Source organism: Panthera tigris, chromosome D1, assembly GCF_018350195.1.
Source record: "Panthera tigris isolate Pti1 chromosome D1, P.tigris_Pti1_mat1.1, whole genome shotgun sequence".
NCBI classification, from domain to species: Eukaryota; Metazoa; Chordata; class Mammalia; order Carnivora; family Felidae; genus Panthera; species Panthera tigris.
This window is the reverse complement of record NC_056669.1, coordinates 20,577,445-20,604,296: the sequence shown is the minus strand read 5'-3', so window position 1 is coordinate 20,604,296 and position 26,852 is coordinate 20,577,445. Positions and strand designations below refer to the sequence as shown.

Here is a 26,852-nt window from a genome sequence, read left to right as displayed (position 1 = left end):
AAGTGTGCCCGCGCTGGGAGAGGTGTGGAGATGTGAAAGGGAGACCTGGAGACAGCCAGCGAGAGCAGAAACCGCGGGGTCTGGAGGTGTTTGCGCAGCTCCAAGCTCCGCCCCGCGCTGGGCAGCCTCGCTCGGCCACGGAGGGACACGCCTGTTTGGGGGTGGGGAGTGTGTGCACGAGGGGTGGGTCCGTGGTGGCGGTGGGGGTGGACAGCCGCCTGCGCATGTCAAGGCTGACTGAACACACACGGTCAAGAAGGACCCGGAGAAGGGCAGTTGGTCACCCGCCACCCAGAATCGGGGCCCCGGCACTATCTGGGGGCGAGCTCCTGAGAAGCGGCCCACCCTCCCTGCCCCTCCCCAGAGATCTGCGGCCGACGGGAGCTCCCGCCTCTTGCCCCGCCCCTCCGGACCTTCTTGCGGAGCAGAGGGCGGGCGTGGACGGGACCGAGGTGGAACGAATTTTGGAGCTCAGACGGGAGGCCCCGGTGGCTTTGGGTGTGGGTGGCACGCCCAGCTGGAGAAGCCGGTGCAGGCTGATGAAGCCGAAGCTCCCGGGTCTTGGTGGATCCTGGTCGGAGCGTAGCTGTTCCCAGGGGAGGTGAGAGGTGGATCAACATGGACCCCTTCGACAGCCCAGCTGCCTAGAGCCAGCCGCCTAGAGCCAGCCGTGCTGCTCGCCTCCGAGCTGAGCTGTCACCGAGGCGCAAACCCGAGAAGCAGCTGAGCAACTGGAATTTGTGAAGTTCCGGGGTGGGCGGGGAAGGTACTGTCCGTGGTGCTGAGCCGGATCCCAGCAACGGGCTCCGGGGAGAGCGCGCGAAGCTGCTGATCGGCTCCCTCGAACTGGGGCGGTGCACTAGGGTGGTTTGGAGCTGAAACCCCCGCCCGGCTCGAAAACCCCTGAAAGCCTCCCCAGTCGCCGGCGCTTGGCCCTTATTTCAGTCCGAAAGTCGCCCCCTTGGGGCAGTTCGTCCCAAAGGGTTTCCTCGAAAGTATCTGAGAGGGCGAGTTCTTGACCGAGGGAATCTCTCTGTTTAGCCCCAGAAGCCACCCGCCAGAGAAAAGATGCCTGCCTTCAACAGATTGTTTCCCCTGGTTTCCCTCGTGCTCATCTTCTGGGGTAAGTACCAGCACCCTGCCATGCGAGATGCAGATAACAGTAATAATGCCAACAATAATAACACTAATTGATGTCGTTTGTAACAAAAGGAGCCTTGGTTGGCTTCTCTCTATGCATGTCTGCCAGACATGGAGATCCATAAGGGTTACATGACAGCTGGGATTTTGAGACTGGAAAAACACCTCACTCCCCTGCTGTTATATTCCAGAACCACCCTAGTGGGTTTTCCACCCCTCCTCCTGTTTCCGATTAATTCCAAAGTATTTTTTCCCTTTTCCTTTTGTTGAAAGGGAATGCAGTCACGTTCATTATGAAAAATCTCGGTTGCATTTACCTTTCATTTTTCAATGAAAAATCATTGGGTCTTCAAATTAATTCCCACGTATTTTTTTAAAAAGCTAAATGCATGCATTTTGAGAATGAAAACACGTTGTTGAGCCATTTATTTAATTTTAATAAGGAAAATAGGCTTCAGCCATTTGCAGCTACGTCTTTGATAAATAGGCACCTGGGCATTGCATCTTTATTCTTTTTCATGAACATGTGAAGCTAAGGTGCTTTGGTGTTTGGGGAGCTATGTTTTTTGCTTTCAAAAACGAATAGGTTCTTGTTTGCTGTGAGGAAATAAGGTGACCTTCTCCCTCCAAATAAGGAAGACCTTCACTTGCAACACTAAGGCTAAGCAGAGTGGTGTCAGAGTAGGGTACCTGCATGGGTGTAGAGAGAGCTAATGAGTCTACGTGATAACATCTGTATATGTGATTGAGAGAATGCTTTACTGTGTCGTTTATGCCTCAGTGTTTGAATGTGTGTTAGTGTATGTCTGAGCATGTTAGTATGGGCATCTGAATGGATTGGTGAAGATGTGTGTGTGTGTGTGTGTGTGTGTGTGTGTGTGCATGCGCACGTGTGTGTGATTGCTGTATAGTTCTAGGCATCCCTCTCTTGGTGACTCTGATTAGATCCTCAGGTCAAATACAGGTGCTGTTCAGTTGATATATTGCTTCACATGATCGTCTACATTTCTACTTTTTACATGCTTTTACCTTTATGCTAAAAGTCAATAACCAGGATAATTGTGCCCACTTGCTTTATTGAAACTAGGCGTGTGGGATTTATTCTCCCGTGGTTGGCATGAAACTCATTCTACTTGTGCAGTGGCAAATATGCTGATGGGAATTGCCTCTTTGCCTTAGTATCACTTTATTAAACCTCCAGGACTTATTGGCTGCCAGCATTATCTGGATTTTACATGTGACCAAAAGCAGAGCCAAGCTTCATGTTGAACAAAATGCCTGATGAGACAGTCTGGGAAGGACAAAGAGGGAGAGTAATGCCAGTCCCAAGGGCAGATTCATCACCATCCATCCCCAGTAGAGTGACTAGACCTGAAGATGAAGCAGACATAATGGGTTGCCAATGATCTCACCTGCCTTGACGATTTAAGGCTAGGATTTCCTCAGGGGAGGCTAAGACTAGGGAAATGAGCCTTAGGAGAGGTTAGTCTGGCTGGAAAAGAAAGAGTATTGATAAATCAATGGAAGATAAAGTTGCAGAGAAGGACTGGGGTGAGATTCTACAGAGCTTTTCTTCCCAAACCTTAATTTAAATTTTTAGCATCCCTGCCTGAATTCCAGTGGAAGGGTTGAGGGTGCCACATGCTAAGCCCTTTTTAGGACTTATAAAGCCTGGCTTGGAGTCTTAGCTGTGCCATTAGCTTGCTATGTAACAACCTTAGAGTATCTGGTTCCTCACATGGAAAGGTCGGAAGTTGGGGCAGATAACATCTAAGACTGAAGAGTAAGGAAATATTTACAAAATATTGCTCGACTTGGTAGCATCCACCCCTCTCCTCACCTCCACTTTCCACCCCATCCCCAAAATAAAACCTTTGGAAGAAGCATGCACATCACACCCATCATGTGCTCATTCTCAGCTTCTTTGGCTCATGAAGCTTAAAAGCTGCAGAAGGAAAGAGGGATGGTTCAGGAAACCTGGTCATCAAATGTAAGAGAAGGGCCTCATTTCACAAATGCAATTTCATTTTATTTGAATGTAATTCTAGGACTGGAAACCACTTTGACTAGATGCATTCTCCCTTCCCAAGTTGCTTTATCACATGATGCAAATATAAATGGAAAGAATATTTTCCATTGTATTATTTTCTGCATATATTGAAAAAAAGTTCCCTTATTTCCTTTAATAAAGTATATAATAATAATTAAAAAAAACCCTACACTTCCCTGGTGCTTTATGGTTTGCGAAGCACTTTTCAATCTGTTACTTCTTTTTGGTCACCATATCAATCCTTGGGGGTAGCTAGGGAAAGTAATATTACTTCCAGTTTAGATGTGAGAAAATGAGCTCAGGGAGGGGGAAGGACTTGCCAGAGAGCTCTTGTCTCCTGATTTCAGTCTTCCAGTGCTTGTTCTGGCACTTCTAATGAACACATGTACTGCTATGCAGGATTGCCGGATGGGCTCTGTCCTCACATCCCTCTTCAGAGCCACCACCCTCCCACCCCTCCCGCCATGCCTTTCCTTTGCCCTCCCCATCCAGGCCCTAGTGTCTTCTCTGCTCTTCCTCTCTGGGTCTAGTCCCCCACATGTGTGCTCTGTTGGGGATGCTTTCCTCTCGTCCCCCAGAAGCTCATCATGCACCCCATTCTTTTCAAGGCTCTGCTAAGTGACTGGCTAACCTGATAGACAAATCATTTCAGGTTGTTAATGCCTACAGATAACTTCATTTATTACCCCTTTTGGCAAATATTTACATTCTAATAAAAGCCTGCATTATCTTAGCACAAAGGAATGCATTCTAGAGCAAGCTCAGGAGGGGCAAGCTAGTAATGGCCAAAGAAGAAAAAGATTTGAGGGTATTAGAGGAGTTGGTTCAACACATATTACTCTTCACCTCATGATAGATTGATACTATTCCTTAGTTAAATATAATCATTAGTAATATATCTACCTAGTCTACCTTCTCATAAGTTTCCTCATTTATTACTATAGAAATTGGAGAAGAGACCAGAAGTCAAATGATTTGGCCAAGATTATTCCAGGAGTTTATCATTTACAGTCAGCAATGTGGATTGAATATCTACCATATGTACGACCTTTTCTTGGGTATCTAGAGGATTTCACAGAGAGGCAGTGGTGTACTAGAGACTCATGGGGTGGGGAAACAGATTTCACCTCTTGATGGAAGAAACATCACGTCATATGGCAAAGGGCAAGCAAAGAGACAGGAGAGAATTTTGTGACCATTTTGCAATGTACTATCCAGGACTTCATGAGCAGAATTCTTATGCCTTGAAACTGGACTTTGGCCATGAGAAGGGAATCAGTAGTGCTTGTTCTCTGATGGTACACTGGGTTGCTGTCATCTCAGGAGCAACTCAGGAAAAAGAGAGATTGCTGTGCAAGCCACAGCCATCCTCCTGATTGCATATATTTTGCCCTCCCTCCTTTAAATGAACTAAATGTGCTCCTATTTAAGACCAATTCATCTACTTGCTCACTAAAGCACATCAGCTGGCACGTATTCGAGGATGTTGGTCCAACAAATTGTTCTTTTTCAAAGCCCAGCAGCTCTGCTACCGCCTTCATCCAAGCCAAACCACTGAGCCATCTCTCAATGTGATCAGTGTACCAGCCTCTTAACTATCCTGTTTGCTTCCACATTGTCCTTCGTCACCTCTTCCGTTTATTCTCAACATAGCCAGGTCATGTCAGTTTGTACCAATCGTGTTATTCTTCCACTCAGAACACTCCAATGGTCCCCATGTCACTCCAAGCAGAAGTCCAAGTTCTAATCAAGACCAGCCATGATCTGGCCCTGGCTTATGTCTCCTTTCTCACTTTGTTCCCTGGGCTTCATTGTGCTCTGCTTTCGACAGACACTCCCACCCTAGGACCCTTGAAATGCTATTTCCTCTGTTTGCACACTTCCATGGAGATATTCATATATCTCCTTTCTTGCCCTCATTTCTTTCCTTCAGTGCCTGCTCGATGTCACCGTCTCAGTGAGGCTGTCTCCGATGTTCCCATGCGCCTCTACTCTGTTTTACTTTTTCTCATTAGTACATACTACAATGTCATGTTTCTTATTTTTATCACCCTCCTCTGGAATGCAGGCTCCATGAGAGCAGGAATGGTTTCTGTCTTGTCCCCTGTTGCATTGTCAGTGCCTAGAACAGTGCCTGGCATACAATAAGCACGCAATATATTTGTTGAATAAGTGGGCAGATAAATGAAGGAGAAAATACATTAACAGGTGATGTATGTCCAAAGCACATTCATATAGATCATTCCATAGAATTCCCATGATGATGCTATTAGATGTTATTTTCAGCATTCTGTTGATGAATAAACTGAGTCTCAGAGGTTAAAGAGTAGATACACACAGGCCTTCAGTTGCCAAATTCATTTTCTTCCTGCCTCTGTATTTGTAACTGTGCATTCCTTGGTACATCTTCCTATGCTACTTTCGAAGTCATCATCACTGAACTAACCTATCTTTACCATGTCTCATTAAATATGAATGTGCCTCAAAGCTGCCTGCCACACAGATTTCTCAGTGCACATTCTCTGCACCTGTATTCGTTCCCAAACTTTTACACAGACCACACCTTCTTTTCTTTTCTTTTCAACCAGGCTTACAATCGAGACTTCAAACACATCACATATTGAAAGTGTTTCTGATCAGTTCTCTCTAGATATAGATCCTCTCTAGCCCAGTGGCCAGCTCACCGTCTTCCTCATCTGCTGTTCCAGCCTCCACCAAGCGTCGGAATTACCTACTTTTTAAAATAAAATTCAGACGCAATGATTATCTCTCCATGGCTTGCCAACATCTGACCCCTCATGTTGTGAAGGCCACACAAAGGTCTTCACAACGTGGTCCCCGCTCCCTTTCTAGACCCCTGCCTCATCTTCCTTCTCTTCCTCTCTCCCCAGCCCAACCAGGAATAACTGGCCCTCCTCTGGGAACAGAACACGTCACCAGCATGGCACTCGCCATGGTCCCGTTTGATGATACTTAGAAGTATGCGTTCCCTGCTAGATTATAAATGCCTTCAGGGTGTGGTTGGTGTTTTATTCATCTTTGTGTCAGCCTCGCACCAGGCCTGGCACAGAGTAGATTTCGGTGAATGGTGGTTGAATGAAGGGTGCATGGATGGGTGGGTATGTGTGCCCCCGGTTTCCCACCGAGACTCTAAGTCTTTGAGGGCAGGGCTCAGGGCTGCACCCCGGGAGGCTTTCAGTCAACTCAGAGTCATCCGGGGCTCCTGCAGCCCACGCCCTGCCTGTTCTGAGCGCGCATCCTGGGGGAGCCCAGGTGAAGACGTACACGCAGGTACATGCGATCTTCAGGTTTGTCTCATGATTCTTCCTTCTCTGTCTCTTCTCCCTCCCTCTTGTTCTCCAATGCCGCTCTCCTGGTGCCCTCCTCCCCAACACCTCCCTGTCCCTTCCCTGTCACTGGGCCCCTCTCCAGTCAGTGTCTGCTTCCCTGTGTGTGTGGAAGTGCCCTCGGAGACGGAGGCCGTTCAGGGCAACCCCATGAAGCTGCGCTGCATCTCCTGCATGAAGAGAGAGGAGGTGGAGGCCACCACGGTGGTGGAGTGGTTCTACAGGCCCGAGGGCGGTAAAGATTTCCTTGTATGTCTGGCTGCTGACTCCGGCCTTTCTTTTGCTTGCCTCTGCTGTTATGTGCCTGGCTCCCGAGAGTCTGGGGAACGAGGCTCTGACAAACCCTGGCTCTTTCTTTTCAAAGCGTTGACAGCTCCCCAGCAGATAACTGACGGCCTTAGTGTAGCCCAGCCTCTGTGATGGGAAGGGCACTTGGCCAGCCGCAGGCATTCCTGGTTACCAGCGGGGGAAGGGGGAGAAGAGAGAAATGGCATGTAGAGTCTACCGTGTGCTAGCCACCCCACAAGGCACTTTGCAGGTGCTTTCACGGGCTCTTGTGCACCATCACGTCGGACGGATTAAATTAGTAGAAAGATGGAAATAACACTCAGCCTCATTCTATGGGAGAGCATAGGTTAGCTCATTGAAATCTCGCAATCCCAGTGAAAAAAGAATGGCAGGGATGACCCAGGCTGATGTTCAACTGGTATACCCAGTACAGCCGCATCTGTGAGTGAACTATTCGAATAGGTCTATAATGGGCACTCGCCGTGCTAAGCTTCCCAAGCGGCCTCACCATCATCGGTCCCACTGGGAACCTCCAGACCTCCCCCACGCAACTACGGGATCATCCTGACGGAACGGGGCGCCTCCGAGACTCCGCTCTGTGCTGTGGCTGGTGTCAGCTCGGCCTGGTTCGTGCCACGGCCAGTACCGTTACATGCTTTGAATATCACCTTGGGGATGACCCTTATTCACACTTTCACGGACTCTGGAACCCACGCCGCCTGGGTTTGATTCTCCACTCTACAGCTTGTTAGTTCTGTGCCGTATGACAACTGGCTTCACCTCTCTGTGCCTCCGTTTCCTCATCTCTAAAATGGGGATGCAAACCATAGCTACCTCATACAATTGTTACCTTCAAAGTTGTTAGCTTTCATTTTTTTTTTAATTTTTTTTCTTTAACATTTATTTATTTTTGAGACAGAGAGAGACAGAGCATGAACGGGGGAGGGGCAGAGAGAGAGGGAGACACAGAATCGGAAGCAGGCTCCGGGCTCCGAGCCATCAGCCCAGAGCCCGACGCGGGGCTCGAACTCACGGACCGCGAGATCGTGACCTGAGCTGAAGTTGGAGGCTTAACCGACTGAGCCACCCAGGCGCCCCATTAGCTTTCATTTTTAAGGCATTTAGAATAGCCCTGGAATATAGGAAGCATGATACACGTGTTTGCTAGAGAAAAGGTATACGTACGTGAGTGAGGTACACGGAGGCCCAAAGAAGTTAATAAGAGACCTTAGATTCGAACCAGGTTGTCTGACAGCAGATACAAAGCCCTTTTTACTGAGCTATCTCACCTTCTTGAAGGCGAGTTTCTTCTGTACAAAGACTTAATGGAGACGATAGCAGGGTGAAATTGAGTGCTCCAATCAAGTGTTTGTTCCAGAACTGGAACCAGTAAATTTCCCTGAAATCTCGGGCTTCCCTCAGAGTTGACTGTGACTGAGGCCGGTCCCCAGGGGACAGGAATCTGGATGTCTAGGCCCGATGCAAAGGCCCCCATTGGCCTCAGGCCTGGTTGTGTGTCAGCCACCTACTCTGCTTCCGCGTCTGCCCAGAATGAGTAGAAGCTGACTCAGAAGGAGGAAAAGAAACTTTAAAAATTGTAGTGGACAAAGCGATGCTGTCTGCTAGAAATTCCTGTGAAAATGGAAATGTTCCATATTTGTGCTGTCCAATACAGTAGCCACTAGCCACGTGTGGCCACTGAACCCTTGAAATGTGGCTAGTGCAAATGAGGAAGTGAATTTTACATTTTCACTTCTAGTCATTTAATTTTTTTTTTAATTTTGTTATGTTTATTTTTGAGAGAGAAAGACACACAGACAGACAGAGTGCAAGTAGGGGAGGGGCAGAGAGAGAGGGAGACACAGAATCCGAAGCAGGCTCCAGGCTCTGAGCTGTCAGCACAGAGCCCGACGCGGGGATCGAACTCACAAACCGTGATATCGTGACCCGAGCTGAGGTCAGATGGCCAACCGACTGAGCCACCCAAGCACCCCATCTAGTCATTTGTTTTTTTGTTGTTTTTTTTTCTAGTCATTTAATTGTTAGCGTGAGTAGTCTCCATACGGCAAGTGGAGACTAGAATGGGCAGCACAGCTGTAGAGAATAAAAAGGTGTGCCAGAAGGTGGAAGTGCTTGAGAAAAGAAATTTCGAGACCACATTTCAGTTATAATTCAGCCCAAAGTGAAAAACCTGAAGTGTGCATATCTTTTGGCAGCTCTCTGCTCAACCATGACACTTTGGCGCCCAGGGTCCCCTTCCTGTGGCCTGGCCCAGACTGACCACATCCCCTCAGTGGCAACCAGATCAGAGAGTCCAGTCTTGAGGCCAAGGCTTTACGATGTCTTCGTGACTCGTGAAGCTGCCTCTCTCGGTCTCTATGCTCTGTTCTCCCACTGGCTGCCCTCGTGACACAGCTTACTCTCTTGCTCTGTCTGTCTCCTTCCAATTCTTTCTTTCAGTTTCCCCCTCCTGGTCTATCTGCTTTACTCACCTTCTTTTGTTCTCTTTCTCTGTACCTCTTTTTTCCTGCCAGCCTTCTTCCTGTCTACTCCTGTCTGCGTCTTCCTTTGCTGTGTCTATACGCCCTGATACCTGTTTACCTTTGCTCATCTTTCCCTGCCTCTCTCTCTCTCTCTTCCCTGCCCTCCCCTGAGCCTCCTCATCACACTCCCAAACTTGGGATCTCCTTGCAACTTTGCCCGCTCCCTCCCCTGTCCATGCACGACTCTGCTCCTTTTCTCTGCCCTGTCCCCATCCCGGCCCCCCTACCCTGTTTTCTCTCCTGGCCCTACTCTCTTCTGCTTCTCTACCTGCAGATCTATGAGTATCGAAACGGCCAGCAGGAGGTGGAGAGCCCCTTCCAGGGGCGCCTGCAGTGGAATGGGAGCAAGGACTTGCAGGATGTGTCCATCACCGTGCTGAACGTCACCCTGAATGACTCTGGCCTCTACACCTGCAACGTGTCCCGGGAGTTCGCCTTTGAGGCACATCGCCCCTTTGTGAAGACTACACGGCTGATCCCCCTCCGAGTCACCGAAGAGGGTGAGGCTGGGACGCAGGGTCGCGGGGGTGCCCTCCTCTTAGGGGAGGGAGGACAGTGGGTTTCCACACAAATGAGACCTCTGCAGAGTGCAAAGCCCATATACCTGGAGGGGTGACATCTAAAAATGTCACCATTGATTTAACTTCCTTGAGTGGCCAGCTTCCTGCAAACTGCCTGACAGCTTGCCTGTCTGTGCCTTTCCTCAAAGCAGAAAGGCTCAGAGATGACGGGAGAAATACCTGTTCCCTGATCCCCTGACTTCTCATCCTTAGAGAAAGAAGTCAGCCTCCATGAAGCCTAAAACTGTCAACTCAGCTACACCTTCTTCTCTGATCTGTGTTGAATCCCTGACTCAATGGGCAGGGGAAATCTCATGAGCTTATCTAGAAGTCTTCTAACCCTCCTGTGTGGAAGCCATACATACCTCTGAACCAGTGGTGCTCAAATTTCAGCAAGCCTCAAAATCCTCTGCAGGACTTAAAATGCAGACTTCCTGCTTCTGTGGATAGAGTCTGAGAGTTTACATGTCTAACAAATTGCCTGGAGATGCCCATGCTGCCTGGGACCGCACTTTGAGAACCACTGCTCTAAACCAAGTCTTCTGTCTTCCCCAAAATGACCACACAAGCAATCCCTTTCCCATCCCCTGGCATCTATCAGTGCAAAACCTCATTCTCAACTGGAAGAAAAAAAACTTTCTAGTCTTTGGCTTAAAATCTTCAGATTTCCCACAGCCAATTTCTTATGAGGGTGGGAGGTGGGGGGATCCTTCCATCAACCCAATTCAAATGTTTCTGTTTTAATCCAGTCCAGAATCTTGAGGGTAAAGTTAGAATGTGCTCACACACTGCTCTGTTCTGGTTTCAAGGGACTCAGAAAACTGTGGTTTCCAGCCGCTTGCAAACACTCCCTCATGTGTCAAAAGACCGATATATGCCATCTCCTTTTGTGTCTTCTCATCCAGGCTACGTGATGGCTCCATTTTTCTTAGACTGTTCCCAGGCAATCTATTTCCAGCATACTCTTAGCATTATCACTGCCCCAAGAGGCAGGATGGTGAGCAGGTAAAAGGTGCGGGGCATGAAATAAGACGTCAAATTCATGATAGCGTTCTTCCTAGGATTCCCAAGAATCCCGACTTCCAGGCCACAAACTTCCTCATTTTTTCCTCCTGTTATTGCGATAGAATTCATGAAGCAAACTTGAGAGTGCACGGCAGGGCAAGAGATGTCATGATTTTGTCCTGATGTGGACAACATGACTAAAACGAAAGGTAGGTCAATTTTTTTGAACGTGCAGAAGCACTCTCAGACCACTGGCTTTTAGACCTGATAAGCCATTCTCCCTCTCTGAACCCATCACCTCTTGTGTACAGCGCGTGCGTTGGGCTAGAAGCTCTCTAAGGTATTTTTCTGTTTTGAAGTTCCATTTTCCCTTCTGTTTACACACCTCTCCTCCCCGGGGGAAAAGAGGCTGGCGCCCTCTACTGGTCACTGCCGGAACTGTTGGCTGGTGACGCCGATACTAGGAAGGCGCCGCCGGTCTCTCTCAGGCTCTTGCCTCCAGAGTCCCTGGCGCAGCCCGTGGAAAGTGTGGCAAAGCTGAACCTGTCCGCCTCCGGGGCACCAGAGCCAGGCTTGGGTAAGAATAGAAGGAAGACGAGTTTGTTATCAGAACCACAAAGCCTCTTGGGATGTGAGGGCTGGAAGGAAGCTTGGCTCTCATTTCCTGCAGAGGTTCTGAACAAAGAGCAGGCAGGCCTCAGAATTGCCCAGGGGGCTTTCCTCGCGTGTAGCAGTCTCCCTACCGCTCTTAGGAGCCTGAGCTCTGTGGCCTGGAGTGAGGTCTTGCGTATGTAAGTAGAAATGACCCCCCAGGTGATTGATCGGAGGGTGCAGCTCTGGTGCCCCTCATTTTGCGGCGGGGAGATCGGTGAGGCGCTTGCCCGGAGATAGGAAGCGAGTTAGCGCCAGACGCGGGCCTACGGACCAGATCTTTTGGCTACCGGGCTAGCTCTATTTCCAGTACCTCTTTCCCTTCGACCACCATCCCTCTTTCTGCTACTCCTTTCTTTTCCTTCTTTTCATATCTTTTCCTTTCTCCTCCCCCCCTTCTTTTCCCTCCCCTTTTTTCCTTCCTTCTTTCCTTCCTCTCTTTCTTTCTCTCTTTTCCTCTGTGACCCGTGGCCGCCTCTGAGAATACCCACCTCCCCGCAGCCAAGATCTGCTTTCATAAGGCTCAGAGCGACAGGCGCCACCACAAGGCAACGTGCTACATCTCCTCCAGTCCTGTGGTCCCACAGAATCTCCCTAGTTCTTGGCTCGAACTGAACGTATCCTGTCCTAAGCTCTGACCTCCTGGCTCTAAGACAGAAATCTGAGATCTAGAAGCGACTAAAAATACTGAGCATGGATAGCTTCCTGTGTTCCTACTTCTGGGCTATTGCATTTAAAAAGAGCGTGCTTTAAGCCAAGAACATCACAAATCAGGTATTACCCAGCCCACAAAAAAGATACTTTATGTGCATGGCGTTCTTCTGTGCCGCACGCTGTATTTATGACCTTCAGCTCCAGTCAGGAAACCTGGATGATCGTGGAAGCTTTGGATTGCTTCTCTGAGCTGAAGGTCATGGCTATGGCTATTCTGTGCTTTTAAGCAGTGAGGCCTGATGGATGACTGGGGCCTATGAATAACCAAGGACCATGAATCTAATTTGCTGGAGCAGTTAGCAACAGGAAATGTGGCTACAAACTTCTTTCCCACTAGAAAGGACGATGTGGACCAGGACCTTTGCCTTATATCATCTTTTAATTGTCATTCTGGTTGGCTGTGAAACAAAGATCAATATTTATTTGCATTCATTCACTCAACAAATACTTATTGAGTACTGCAAATATTCCAGGATTAGACAACAGGCTGATAATGTAGAAATAAGTGAAATATGTTCTTAATAAGCACACCGTCAGTGGAGAAGAGAGAGAAACACATCACAGCACAACCCGAGAGGTATTAGAATGCGCGGATGAGAAAAGTGCACAGAGAAGTACATGAATAGCTCCGCACGAGAGGCCGAAGAAGGTTCCACAGAGGAAGGGACTTTGGTGGAGTCTGGAAGAATGGTCGGGACACTGAAAAGCAGGAGGGGATGTTGGGACAGAGGTAGCTGAGGGGTGTGCAATACAATTGAGGAAGAGGAAATGGGGATGAATAAACGTCTACAGATCCCCAAAGAGCCCACAGTGTAAATGAGAAGTGAAGTTTTGCTGGTCCACTGAATGGAAATGAGGAGAAAAGGGCTGGATTGTGAATCTTGCTTGCCACGTTCGTGGTCTGGTCTTTATCCTGAGGGCGGGATGGAACACAGAAAGGTTTAAAGCGTGAAAATAGCAGGGTCAGATTTGTGTTTCAGAAAGCCTGGGTAATATGTGGAATGCTCCAATACTCATTTTTGTTTGGGTTTGGGATGGCCTGGAAGAAAGATGAACTGGGAAGGACCCTGTTTCCAGTCCAGACTTGTAGAGGCTATGCCCAGATCACTGGGTGGGCCGACCGCACTGGCCCCGTACACGTTTCCCATGCTCACTCGCTCTGCCACTCTATGCTCAGTGGTTGAACTAGACCTGTCCCTCACATGTGTGTAGACTTTCACATCTCACCGGATATTCCTGAATACACTAGGTAGGGTAAGGTTGTGAACTGTCACCCTTAATTTACAAGTTAAGAAAGAGAGTTTCCAATAAGGGAAGTGACTGTCCACACAAAATTGGGACCCGGTTCTTCCATCTCACCCCGTTCCAGGATTCCTTCCACGGCTCCCTTTTCCCCTCCACTCCTCATTCTTTCTCACCCCCATCCCCGCCCCCACTCCCACTCCTGAAAAAAGTCAGCGAGGAAGCTGACAGACAGGAGAGTCAGAGTCATTGAATCTCTTTGACACCTTCTCAAGTTCCTTAGAGCCAGGGCTAATTTAAGCCATACTTAAAAAAAAAAAAAAAAAAAAAAAAAAGGTCTCCTATATCTCCGACCCAATGACAGTTCCGGGTTTGTCGCACATGCACGTTCTGAGCCTCACTGTCCCCCTTGCAGCTGGAGAGGACTTCACCTCTGTGGTCTCAGAGATCATGATGTACATCCTCCTGGTCTTCCTCACCTTGTGGCTGCTCGTTGAAATGATCTATTGCTACAGGAAGGTCTCAAAGGCCGAAGAGGCAGCTCAAGAAAACGCGTAAGTTCCAAGATGCCAAAGTGATGGTAGCTAGCACCTTCAGAGTGTTCGCCCTCACGGACGAGGTGCTGAGCGATTGACACACTCCTCCACTTGCCTCACAACCACCTTTGAGGTAGGCAGCGTTCATATACCCATTTTACGGATAAGAAAACCGAACCTGGGAGAGTGTGCCCGGGACCGTGATAAGAGGCAAAGCAAGGTCTGGATTCATGCCTGCTAACTCTTACCCTGTACTCTTAACCACTGATGGAAAGCCCATAGCTACCATCACAATCCCATGAAATTAGCATTATTATGACCATTTTATGAAGCGGGCTTACAGAGGGTTGTGTGGCTTGCTGAGGCCATGCGGATGATGAACGGAGAGGCTGGGATTTACCTCTCTGTTCCGAAAGTCCGTGCCCTCTCTGTCGCGCTCAGCTGTTTGTTGTACACTGTGGAGCTCATCGGGCCATCTGGGCCCTGCCTTTTATCAGCTAAGGAGCTCCGAGCCACATGTTCTTGCCCCTGGAGCCTGGCAGCAATTGGATACGCGGAGTAGAGGCTCTCATCCTCCAATGTCCAGACTGCACCTCGGCCATTTTCACCAAGGCCCTAGTCACTCGGGAGTGAGCACATCTGAGAAAAAGATGGGGTCTGAGGGCCCAGGGGGCCCCTCTGGCCTGTTATTTGGGGAGAAGAAAAAACAGAACTCTCATAGATTTACAAGGCTGGCAACATGGCCGAGGGGATAACCTAAAAGCTGTAGACTATTATCACCTAAAAATGTTCGATATTTTGCATGATATCTATGATCCCAGGCAAGTAAAAATTACAACTGATACAAGGTTAGAAAGTATTGATATACAAGGGAGGCTGTCATTCCTGGCGGAACCTAGGGTGCTTGGGTTTTAGTGCTCTGACAGGAAGTGCCCACTCTTGGACAGGAAGTGTCTACAATGGGGCCTGCACAGAAAATAGAGTCATATACCCACTTTATGGATGAGAAAACTGAACCTGGGAGAGTGTGCCCCGGACCATGTGGCCCGAGGCCCCCAGCAGAGCCCGGATCCTCAAAGAGCTACAACACATGCAAAGGACAGATCAGAAAATCAGTCCACCCGCCTAGGGCAAAGCCAAGGAAACATATCCATCTTGGCCTGACTCCCAAGTAGAAACCTAAAAGATTCTTGAGAATTAGTAACCGCAAGCCCACTCTCACAATGTTTGGGATTTAAATTTTATACTACTTACATGATCCAGAAAGCTTCAAGCTGAGAAAGTCAATTAAAAGATTAATCCTCAGACAGCGATCACCACGTAGAAGCAAATGAAAAACCATTCTGAAGGGACCTACCCCACAGCTGAGGCTTAACAGGATTCCCTACATAAAGCATTGCTGAATCTGATTTCACAATCTGATCCAAAGCTAAAAGACACAGCAGCAAACAATCCAGCACAAGCAAGAGAAGTAACAAATGGCAAGATTACATCCCAGGAACTTCAGACACAAAAAGGACCTGGTAGAAGTTAGAAAATAAGTTTATTTAAAAGAGTGAAAGCAAGGGGCACCTGGGTGGTTCAGTTGGTTAAGTGTCTGACTTTGGCTGAGGTCATGATCTCACAGTCCATGAGCTCGAGCCCCATCCACATTGGGCTCTGCGTTGACAGCTCGGAGCCTAGACCCTGCTTTGGATTCTGTGTCTCCCTCTCTCTCCGCTCTCCCCCACTCACGCTCTGCACTCTGTCTCTTTCTCTCTCAAAAATAAATAAACATTTAAAAAAAGTTTTTTAAAAAGAGTGAAAGCAATTAAAAGAGGAACCAAAAGCCTAAGAACAGAATAAGTTGCGAAGAAAAAAAGAACAGGCAGATTTTAAATTGGAAGCTTAAAATCTGGAAATGAAAAATAAAGTCAATAAATTTTAAAACTTGATGGATTGGTTCACCAGAACAGTAGATAACAGACACGCTGGAAACAAAGGTAAGGAAGTTATAGAGAATGAAGCACAGAGATATAAAAGGCTGGAATATCAGACTGAAACATGAAGAAAGAAAATGAGAATATCTCTTAGAATAGAACAGAGAAGGGGGAGAGGAGCCAAGATGGCGGAACAGCATGGAAGTTTTTTGTGTGCCTCGCGTCCCTGAGACACAGCCAGACCAACACTAACCCATCCTGCACACCTAGAAAACTGATCTGAGGATTAACACAACAGTTTGCACAACCTGAACCACAGAATTCAGCAGGTACCCGGTGCGGAGAGGTGAACTGGGGGAGACAGAAGCCACGGAGGGCAGGGAGCTGCTTTTGCATGCGGAGAGAGGACAGAGGCCGCAGTCTCTGGGCGCAGTCTCTGGGTGTCAGCAGCAGCACGGTCCCGCAAATGTTCCCGGGTGCGGCCGGCACCTGGCCATTGCTCAGTGAGACCCTCTGCAGAAAGGGCTAAAGCCGCAGTCCCTCAGAAGTAAGGAGTCGGGAAACACAGCCGCGTCTAAGGCAAAACTCGGGAGGGTGGTGCTGCCTGGGGCTTGGTCACGAACCGTGTAAAAGCGGGAAGTAGATGGAATCCAAAGACAAAGGACGGGTGTGCGATTGCTGATCGGGGAGAACAGAATTCAGATACTAGAGACCGGGTGGCTGGGTGATGCCATGGCATCGCTCCCGCGCACGCGCATACGCACCTACAAGCGCCACAAAGATCTGCCCCAGTAAGCTAAGCACCGCCATCTAGTGGAGAACGGAGCCATTACACTAAGCCCCGCCCAACTGGGCCAACCTCGAGCTACAGGAACACCAATCTCTCCGCCAGCTTAGTTTATGGACTATAAAGGGCTTCATAGTTTGACTTCTAAGGGAAAATGAAGTAATTTCAGTCGTATTTTTGTTCCACTGGCTGTTTGCCAGTCCATCTATTCAGTTTTCTTTTTTTTTTCTTTTTCGTTTCTTTTCTTTTTCTTGAATACAGAAAGAGAAAAAAATTCATCTTTATTTTCAATTTTTATTAAAAATATTTTTCAATTTTTTTCTACTATATTTACTTTTTTTGGTGTGAAAAAGATGATTTTTTTTAATTAATTTTTTTAACGTTTTTTATTTATTTTTGAGACAGAGAGAGACAGAGCATGAACAGGGGAGGGTCAGAGAGAGGGAGACACAGAATCTGAAACAGGCTTCAGGCTCTGTGCACTGTCAGCACAGAGCCCAACGCGGGCCTTGAACCCATGGACTGCGAGATCATGACCTGGGCCGAAGTCGGCCACCTAACCAACTGAGCCACCCAGGTGCCCCAAAGATGATTTTATTAAGGCATGGGGACAGGACCCATGGGCAGGAAGAGCTGCCTATATTTTTTACTTTTGTGTAAATTTTTTCAAATTCTATTTTACTTCCATCATTTCATTTTAGTCTACTTCAGTGTATTAATTTTTTCAAATTTTCAAATGATTTCCTTTTTTTTTTTCTTTCCTCTTTTTTCTCTAATCTGTCAAGCCCCTTTTAACATCCAGACCAAAACACACCTAGGATCTAGATCTAGCATCATTTACCCGATTTTGTGTGTGTGTTTGTTTTTAATTTTTTAATTTTTATTTTACCTCATTAATTCCTTTTCTCCCTCCAAAATGATGAAATGAAGGAATTCACCCCAAAAGAAAGGGCAGGAAGAAACAACAGCCAGGGAATTAACCAACACAGATACAAGCAAGATGTCTGAACCAGAATTTAGAATCAGGATAATAAGAATACTAGCGGGAGTCGAAAATAGATTAGAATCCCTTTCTGCTGAGATAAAAGAAGTAAAAGCTAGTCAGGATGAAATAAAAAATGTTATAACTGAGCTGCAGTTGTGAATGGAGGCCACGGCAGCAAGAATGGATGAGGCAGAACAGAGAATCAGCAATATAGAGGACAAACTTATGGAGAATAATGAAGCAGAAAAAAGGAGGGAGATTAAGGCAAAAGAGCACGATTTAAGAATTAGAGAAATCAGTGACTCATTAAAAAGGAACATCATCAAAATCATAGAGGTCCCAGAAGAGGAAGAGAGAGAAATAGGGGTAGAAGGATTACGTGAGCAAATCATAGAGAAAAACTTTCCTAACCTGGGGAAAGACACAAACATTAAAATTCAGGAAGCACATAGGACTCCCATTAGATTCAACAAAAACCAACCATCAACAAGACATATCATAGTCAAATTCACAAAATATTCAGGCAAGGAGAGAATCATGAAAGCAGCAAGGGAAAATAAAGTCCTTAACCTACAAGGGAAGACAGATCAGGTTTGCAGCAGACCTATCCACAGAAACTTGGCAGGCCAGAAAGGAGTAGCAGGATATATTCCATGTGCTGAATCAGAAAAATATGCAGCCAAGAATTCTTTATCCAGCAAGGCCGTCATTCAAAATAGAAAGAGAGGTAAAATGTTTCCCAGACAAACAAAAATTAAAGGAGTTTGTGATCACTAAACCAGCCCTGCAAGAAATTAAAAAAATTTTTTTAACTGTTATTCATTTTTGAAAGGCAGAGAGAGACAGGGTGTGAATGGGGGAGGGGCAGAGAGAGAGGGAGACACAGATTTCTAAGCAGGCTCCAGGCTCCAAGCTGTCAGCACGGAGCCCGATGTGGGGGCTTCAACTCATGGACTGCAAGATCATGACCTGAGTCAAAGTCAGCCGCCTAACTGGCTAAGCCACCCAGGTGCCACCCAGGTGCCCCATCTACAAGAAATTTTAAGGGGAACTCTCTGAGGGGAGAAAAGATGAAAAAAATAATAATAATAAAGACCAAAAGCAACAAAGACTAGAAAGGACCAGCGAACACCACCAGAAACTCCAACTCTACAAGCAACATAATGGCAATAAATTCATATCTTTCAGTACTCACTCTAAACATCAATGAGTCCATGCTCCAATCAAAAGACCTAGGGTAACAGAATGGATAAGAAAACAAGATCTATCTATATGCTGTTTGTAAGAGACCCACTTTAGACCTAATGACACCTTCAGATTGAAAGTAAGGGGATGGAGAACCATCTATCATGCTAACGGTCAACAAAAGAAACCAGAGTAGCCATACTTACATCGGGCAATCTAGACTTTAAAATAAGGACTGTATCAAGAGATGAAGAAGGGCATTATATCATTATGATAATTAATTATAATTTATATTATTATTAATTATCATAATTAAGAATTATGATAATTATATCATAATTAAAGGGTCTATCCACCAAGAAGACCTAACAATTGTTAACATTTATGCACCAAATGTGGAAACACCCAAATATATAAATCAATTAATCACAAACATAAAGAAACTCATTGGTAGTAATACCATAATAGTAAGGGACTTCAATACCCCACTCACAGCAGTAGACAGATCATCTAATCAAAAAATCAACAAAGAAACAATGGCTTTGAATGACACACTGGACCAGATGGATTTAACAGATATATTCAGAACATTTCATCCTAAAGCAGCAGAATATACATTCTTCTCCAGTGCACATGGAGCGTTCTCCAGAACAGACCACATACTGGGTCTCAACAGCCCTCAACAAGTACAGAAAGACTGAGATCATACCATGCATATTTTCAGACCACAATGCTATGAAACTCGAAATCAACCACAGGAAAAAATTTGGAAAGGTAAGAAACACTTGGAGACTAAAGAACATCCTACTAAAGAATGAATGAGCTAACCAAGAAGTTAAAGAGGAAATTAAAAAGTTCATGAAACCAATGAAAATGATAACACCACAACCCAAAACCTCTGGGATGCAGCAAAGGCAGTCATACGAGGAAAGTTTATAGCAATCCAGGCCTTCCTAAAGAAGGAAGAAAGATCTCAGATACACAACCTAACCTTACACCTTAAAGAGCTGGAAAAAGAACAGCAAATAAAACCCCAAAACAGCAGAAGGCAGGAAATAATAAAGATCAGAGCAGAAATTAATGCTATCAAAACCAAAAAAAAAAACCAGTAGAACAGATCAATGAAACCAGAAGCTGGTTCTTTGAAAGAATTAACAAAATTGATAAACCATTAGCCAATTTGATCAAAAAGAAAAAAGAAAGGACCCAAATAAATAAAATCAAGAATGAAAGAGGAGATTGGGGCGCCTGGGTGTCTCAGTTGGTTGAGCGTCCGACTTTGGCTCAGGTCATGATCTTGTGGTCCATCCGTGAGTTCAAGCCCCGCTTTGGGCTCTGTGCTGACAGCTCGGAGCCTGGAGTCTGCTTCACATTCTGTGTCTCCCTCGCTCTCTGCCCCTCCCCCACTCATGCTCTGTCTCTCTCTCAAAAATGAATAAACATTAAAAGAAAAAAAAAGAGTGAAAGAGGAGAGATTGCAACCAACACAGCAGAAATAAAAATAATAAGAGAATATTATGAGCAATTATATGCCAATAAAATGGGCAATATGGAAGAAATGGATAAACTCCTAGAAACATATACACTACCAAAACTGAAACAGGAAGAAATAGAAAATTTGAACAGACCCATAACCAGTAAGGAAATTGAATTAGTAATCAAAAATCTCCCAAAAAAGAAGAGTCCAGGGCCAGATGACTTTCCAGGGGAATTCTACCAAACATTTAAGGAAGAGTTAACACCCATTCTCTTGAAGCTGTTCCAAAAAATAGAAATGGAAGGAAAACTTCCAAACTCTTTCTATGAAGCCAGCATTACCTTGATTCCAAAACCAGAGACCCTGCTAAAAGGGTGAACTATAGACCAATTTCTCTGATGAACATGGATGCAAAAATCCTCAGCAAGATATTCGCCAACCAGATCCACCAATACATTAAAAAAATTATTCACCACATCCAAGTGGGTTTTATACCCGGGATGCAGGGCTGGTTCAATATCCACAAAACAATCAATGTGATTCATCACATCAATAAAAGAAAGGACAAGAACCATATGATCCTCTCAATAGATGCAGAGAAAGCATTTGACAAAATACACCATCCTTTCTTGATAAAAACCCTCAAGAAAGTAGGGATAGAAGGATCCTACCTCAAGATCATAAAAACCATATAAGAAAGACCCAACGCTAATGTCATCCTCAATGGGGAAAAACTGAGAGCTTTCCCCTTAAGGTCAGGAACAAGGCAGGGATGTCCACTCTTGTCCCTGTTATTCAACATAGTATTGGAAGTCTTAGCCTCTGCAATAAGACAACACAAAGAAATAAAAGGCATCCAAACCAGCCAGGAGGAGGTCAAACTTTCAGTCTTCACAGATGACATGATACTCTATATGGAAAACCCAAAAGATTCCACCAAAAACCTGCTAGAACTGATTGATGAATTCAGCAAAGTTGCAAGATATAAAATCATTGCACAGATATCAGTTGCATTCCTATACACCAACAATGAAGCAACAGAAAGAGAAATGAAGGAATTGATCCCATTTATACTTGCACCAAAAACCATAAAATACCTAGGAATAAATCTAACCAAAGAGGTGAAAAATCTATACACTGAAAACTATAAAAAGCTTATGAAAGAAATTGAAGAAGACATACAAAAAAAATGGAAAAAGATTCCATGCTCCTGGATAGGAAGAACAAATATTGTTAAAATGTCAATACTACCCAAAGCAATCTACGTATTCAATGCGATCCCTATCAAAATAACACCAGCATTCTTCATAGAGCTAGAAGAAATAACCCTAAGATTTGTTTGGAATCAGAAAAAAAACCCGAACAGCCAAAGCAATCTTGAAAAAGAAAACCAAAGCAGGAGGCATCACAATCCCGGACTTCAAGCTACACTACAAAGCTGTAATCATCAAGACAGTGTGGTACTGGCACAAAAACAGACACGCAGATCAATGGAACAGAACAGAGAACCCAGAAATAGACTCACAAACGTATGGCCAACTAATCTTTGACAAAGCAGGAAAGAATATCCAATGGAAAAAAGACAGTCTCCTCAGTAAGTGGTGCTGGGAAAACTGGACAGCGACATGTAGAAAAATGAACCTGGCCCACTTTCTTACACCATGCACAAAAATAAATGCAAAATGGATGAAAGACCTAAATGTAAGACAGGAAGCCATCAAAATCCGAGGAGAAAGCAGGCAAAAACCTCTTTGATCTTGGCCGCAGCAACTTCTTATTCAACATGTCTCTGGAGGCAAGGGAAACAAAAGCAAAAATGAACTACTGGAACCTCATCAAAATAAAAAGCTTCTGCACAGCGAAGGAAACAATCAGCAAAACTAAAAGGCAACTGACAGAATGGGAGAAGATGTTTGCAAATGACATATCATATAAAGGGTTAGTATCCAAAATCTATAAAGAACTTACAACTCAACACCCAAAAAAATAATCCAGTGAAGAAATGGGCAAAAGTCACGAATAGACACTTCTCCAAAAAAGACATCCAGATGGCCAACCGACACAGGAAAAAATCCTCAACATCACTCATCACCAGGGAAATACAAATCAAAACCACAATGAGATACCACCTCACACCTGTCCGAATGGCTAACATGAACAACTCAGGCAACAACAGATGTTGGTGAGGATGTGGAGAAAGAGGATCTCTTTTGCATTGTTGGTGGCAATGCAAGCTGGTGCAGCCACTCTGGAAAACAGTATGGAGGTTCCCCAAAAAACTAAAATTAGAACTACCCTACGACCCAGCAATTGCACTACTAGGTATTTATCCAAGGGATACGGATGTGCTGTTTCGAAGGGACACATGCACCCCAATGTTTATAACAGCACTATCCACAATAGCCAAAGTATGGAAGGAGCCCAAATGTCTATCAATGGATGAATGGATAAAGAAGATGTGGTATACATATACAATGGAGTATTACTCGGCAATCAAAAAGAATGAAATCTTGCCATTTGCAATTACGTGGATGGAACTGGAGGGTATTATGCTAAGCAAAATTAGTCAGAGAAAGACAAATATCATATGACTTCACTCATATGAGGACTTTAAGACACAGAACAGATGAACACAAGGGAAGGGAAGCAAAAATAATATTAAAACAGAGAGGGGGACAAAATATAAGAGACTCAAATATGGAGAACAAACAGAGGGCTATTGGAGGGGGGATGGGCTAAATGGGTAACACCTAACAGAGGGTGTGTGTGGGGGGGATGGGCTAAATGGGTAAGGGGCATTAAGGAATCTACTTCTGAAATCACTGTTGCACTATATGCTAACTAATTTGGATGTAAATTAAAAAAAATAAAATTAAAGATTAAAAAAAAAGAATAGAATAGAGAAAATGGAGGAGAAACAATATTCGGAGATACAATGGCTAAACAGAGCATGACTTCTCAGATTCAGGAAGCACGCATGTCCTGAGCAGGATAAATATTAAATGTAAACACCAATCAGGGTTGCTTGGGTGGCTCAGTTGGTTGAGTTTCCAACTTCAGCTCAGGTCATGATCTCATAGTTTGTGAGTTCGAGCCCTGCATGGGGCTCTGTGCTGACAGCTCAGAGCCTGGAACATGCTTTGGATAATGTGTCTCCCCCTCTCTCTGCCCCTCCCCTGCTCACGCTCTGTCTCTCTCTCTCAAAAATAAACATTAAAAAAAAAAATCAAACACCAATCATCTTTAAAGTGATAAATGGCAGCCACTGAGATAACCTCCAGCAAATACCATCTGTGTTATAATATTAGACACGTCTCCCTGCTTCTATTAATATTATATTGCAGTTTGTGGGTAGTGTACTAAGTAAATACAAAGGGGGAAAAAAGAGTAACAATTGTAAGGGAAGAAACTAAAGAATCATGATTCACACCCAGTATAATTATCTACTGTTGGTTTGAAACCTCCTATGGAGCTCCCCGGCTGTCACCTGAAACCTGCCCCCATACACGGAAGGCAGGGAGAGACTGAAGGAAGACACAGGCCACCCCGGATTGGGAGCTGGCAGGCTGAGTGAGCCAGGGTGCGAACGGAAGGCTTTTCTAGGGCAGCCACAAGATAAGCCTGCCAGAATCTTAGAGGTTTATGTAGAGAGGCCTTAGCTGGGTTCGGACATGTATATTGTCCAGATAGTCTTAACACTACATCCGTGTCCTAAGATGTGGCCTTGGGGCAGCTTCTGGCAGTGGGGAAGGCACTGGAAGGGACACCCCAAGGAAAGTGGAAGGGGGAGCCCCTGATTGCTGGGGTCCAGCTTACAGGTCACCTGGCAGCCACATCCTTTCCATGACCCCCTCTACCACCTACATAGAAAGTACAATGGAATCTACAGACAAACCATTAGAGTGAGTGAGAATGTTCCACAAGACTGTTGATACAAATCACAACATAAAAGTATAAAAACCACCTATGGTTCCAGCCACAAAAATTTAGAAAAACATTTAAATATTGAAAACATTGGAAAACATTTCCGTTACAGTAGCAACAAACAGTCTCCAGTACCTGGGAATACATTTGATAAAAACGTGCAAGACCTTTGAGGAGAAAAGCACAAAACTTTACTGAAAGACTTAAGACCTAAATAAATGGAGAATAAAAGCTCGCTGTTGTAAACACGGCAACTGTCTCCTAAATTAGTCTGCAAATTCAATGGCATTTCAATCAAAATACCCATTAGATTGTTCAAGGAACTCAATTAGCTGATCTTAAAAGTCACATGGAAGAGCAAAGGGCCAAAACTAGTCTAAACCAAGCGATGGCCAGATAGTGAATATTTTAGGCTTTGCAGGCTACACAGGGTCTCTGTTGTATATTGTTCTTTGGTTTCTCTTCTTTGTTCGTAACCCTTACAACTGTTCTTAGTTCACGAGCCATAGTTTGCCTATTTCAAAAAAAGAACAATACTTAAGGAAGGTGGCTGGTAGGACTTTTCCTATCAGATATGTAGATTTCTTATAGAGAAATTAAAGAATTTGTTGATACTGTCTTAAGCATACAGCACAAAGAGAATAAAACAGAGAGCCCCCAAATAGATAAATGTGTACATACAATTTTATATAATATATGACAGAAGTGGCACCACAATCGCTTCGGGAAGAATGAACTCTCCAATATATGGTAGAAGGACAATTCCTTATCCATATGGAAAAGAAAGTAAGAGTCCCCATCTCTCACAGTAAACAAAAATAAGTTGTAAGTGGATGTAGAGATGAGATAAAACGTAAAACTTGAAAATTCTATTAAGGGAATAGAAGACAGTATCTTCATTACACACAGAGAGGAAAAATGGATAATTTTCATGACACTATATCTAAAAATCTTTTGTTCATTACAAGAATCCATAAACAAAGGTTAGAGAGAAACCACAGACTGGGAGAAGATTATTTTCAAGACACAAAACCATCAAAGAAAAATCCATGAGAGAGACATCTTAGAAGGAAAGCTGCCAAAGCAAATGAACAGTCTAATTACAGAAGCAGTAATCCAAGTAGCCTATAATCTTATGAAAAATGTACATCAGCAGTGATCAGGGAAATAAATATTAAAGCAACTATAAAATATAATTTCACATCCATCAGTTTGGCCAACATTTTAATCTAACAATAAGAAGTCCCGAGACCCATGTGGATAAATGGGAAGATTCACACACTGCTAGTGGAGGGAAAAAATAAAAACGCCTATTATTCTAGTTCCCTATGAAAGGACCATTCTAGTTTTCTCTTGGGACACACAGGAAGAAGGAAACGCAGAGCTATTCTATAGATGTCCTTGTTCCTGTGCCCTTGTTCTTTCCCTTTTCTTGTGTTCCCACCCCTGGGTACTAAAGTATTGATTCTCTCCCCCCATCTGCCCTCCTCCAGGTCTGACTACCTTGCCATCCCATCAGAGAACAAAGAGAACTCTGCGGTACCAGTGGAGGAATAGAAGGGTGTGACTGAGGTGATGTACAGGGAAGGGCAGGCGAAGGTGGATAAGGATGGCAGCTTGTACAAGTGACTTGGTCACCCACACCCAAGTGACTTTAAATTTGACCCCGTAGATTTCTACCCTACCCAGAGTTCCCACCCCCGGGGTACTTCTTAAAGTCGATATCCAGGTCACAAAGCTCTGTGTGACGTCAAGCCCTTCAGAAAGTGAATTGCTTTGGCCTGAGCAATGTGAACTTCCTACCCACAGCGACAAAAAGTAGTTCCCCCACTCCCTCCTTTGTAAGGATTGTGGATTTGGTCAGTGTCTTTGGCTGGCCTGGACTGGGCCAGGCTGGAAATTCTCAGTGAGTTGTTTTATTGTTGGTAGGTGGGCTGAACACTGAGGGACTGGATATTCCAGGTTCAGCGATGTTAACAGCATCAGGAGGGTGCCCCAGGGGCCAGATCACTTCCCTTCATGCATCCATCCTTCTATTCATTCATCATGCATCCACTCACCTCTGAACTTTCACCTCTGACTTCTAACTCCATCAGACCTCTACACACCATAAGACTTGGCCAGTACTGAGGAGTAAACATTTCTACACGGACTCAACCTCACCCTGTTCCAGCTTTCAAGCAAGGAGCTCCCATGCCAACTGGACTTCCCTGTGCTCCAAATGACTTTGTACAAATGCTGAAGATGGCACACCCCTCTGTCCCTAACTGGTTGGAACTGGCTCATTCTTCTTTGTTGCAAGTGAATGGATGTCTTAATGGAAGGAAATAAGAATGATTAATTTGGGATTCCTTGAAATCAGTCCCTCCACCCCCACCCCCCGCCAAGTTCCTGGCCCACTTGACTAGAGCATCAGAGCAAAGCATGCCTTTCTAGGATCTTCAGTGATAGAAAGTTTAAGCATGGACCAAGATGTTCTCTGGAACTTGGTACTCTGGG

General features: G+C 45.3%; 1 protein-coding gene across 1 annotated transcript; it reads left to right on the top strand.

The window, feature by feature from the left end:
* The first annotated feature begins 435 nt into the window (after positions 1–435).
* SCN3B (sodium voltage-gated channel beta subunit 3) lies at positions 436–26,077 on the top strand. Its single transcript, XM_007091192.3, has 6 exons — positions 436–601; positions 1,042–1,123; positions 6,623–6,786; positions 9,643–9,868; positions 13,956–14,094; positions 25,847–26,077. Exons 2-6 carry the CDS (start codon positions 1,069–1,071, stop codon positions 25,908–25,910), a joined length of 648 nt encoding a protein of 215 aa, XP_007091254.1. The 5' UTR covers positions 436–601; positions 1,042–1,068; the 3' UTR covers positions 25,911–26,077.
* Positions 26,078–26,852: the final 775 nt, after the last annotated feature.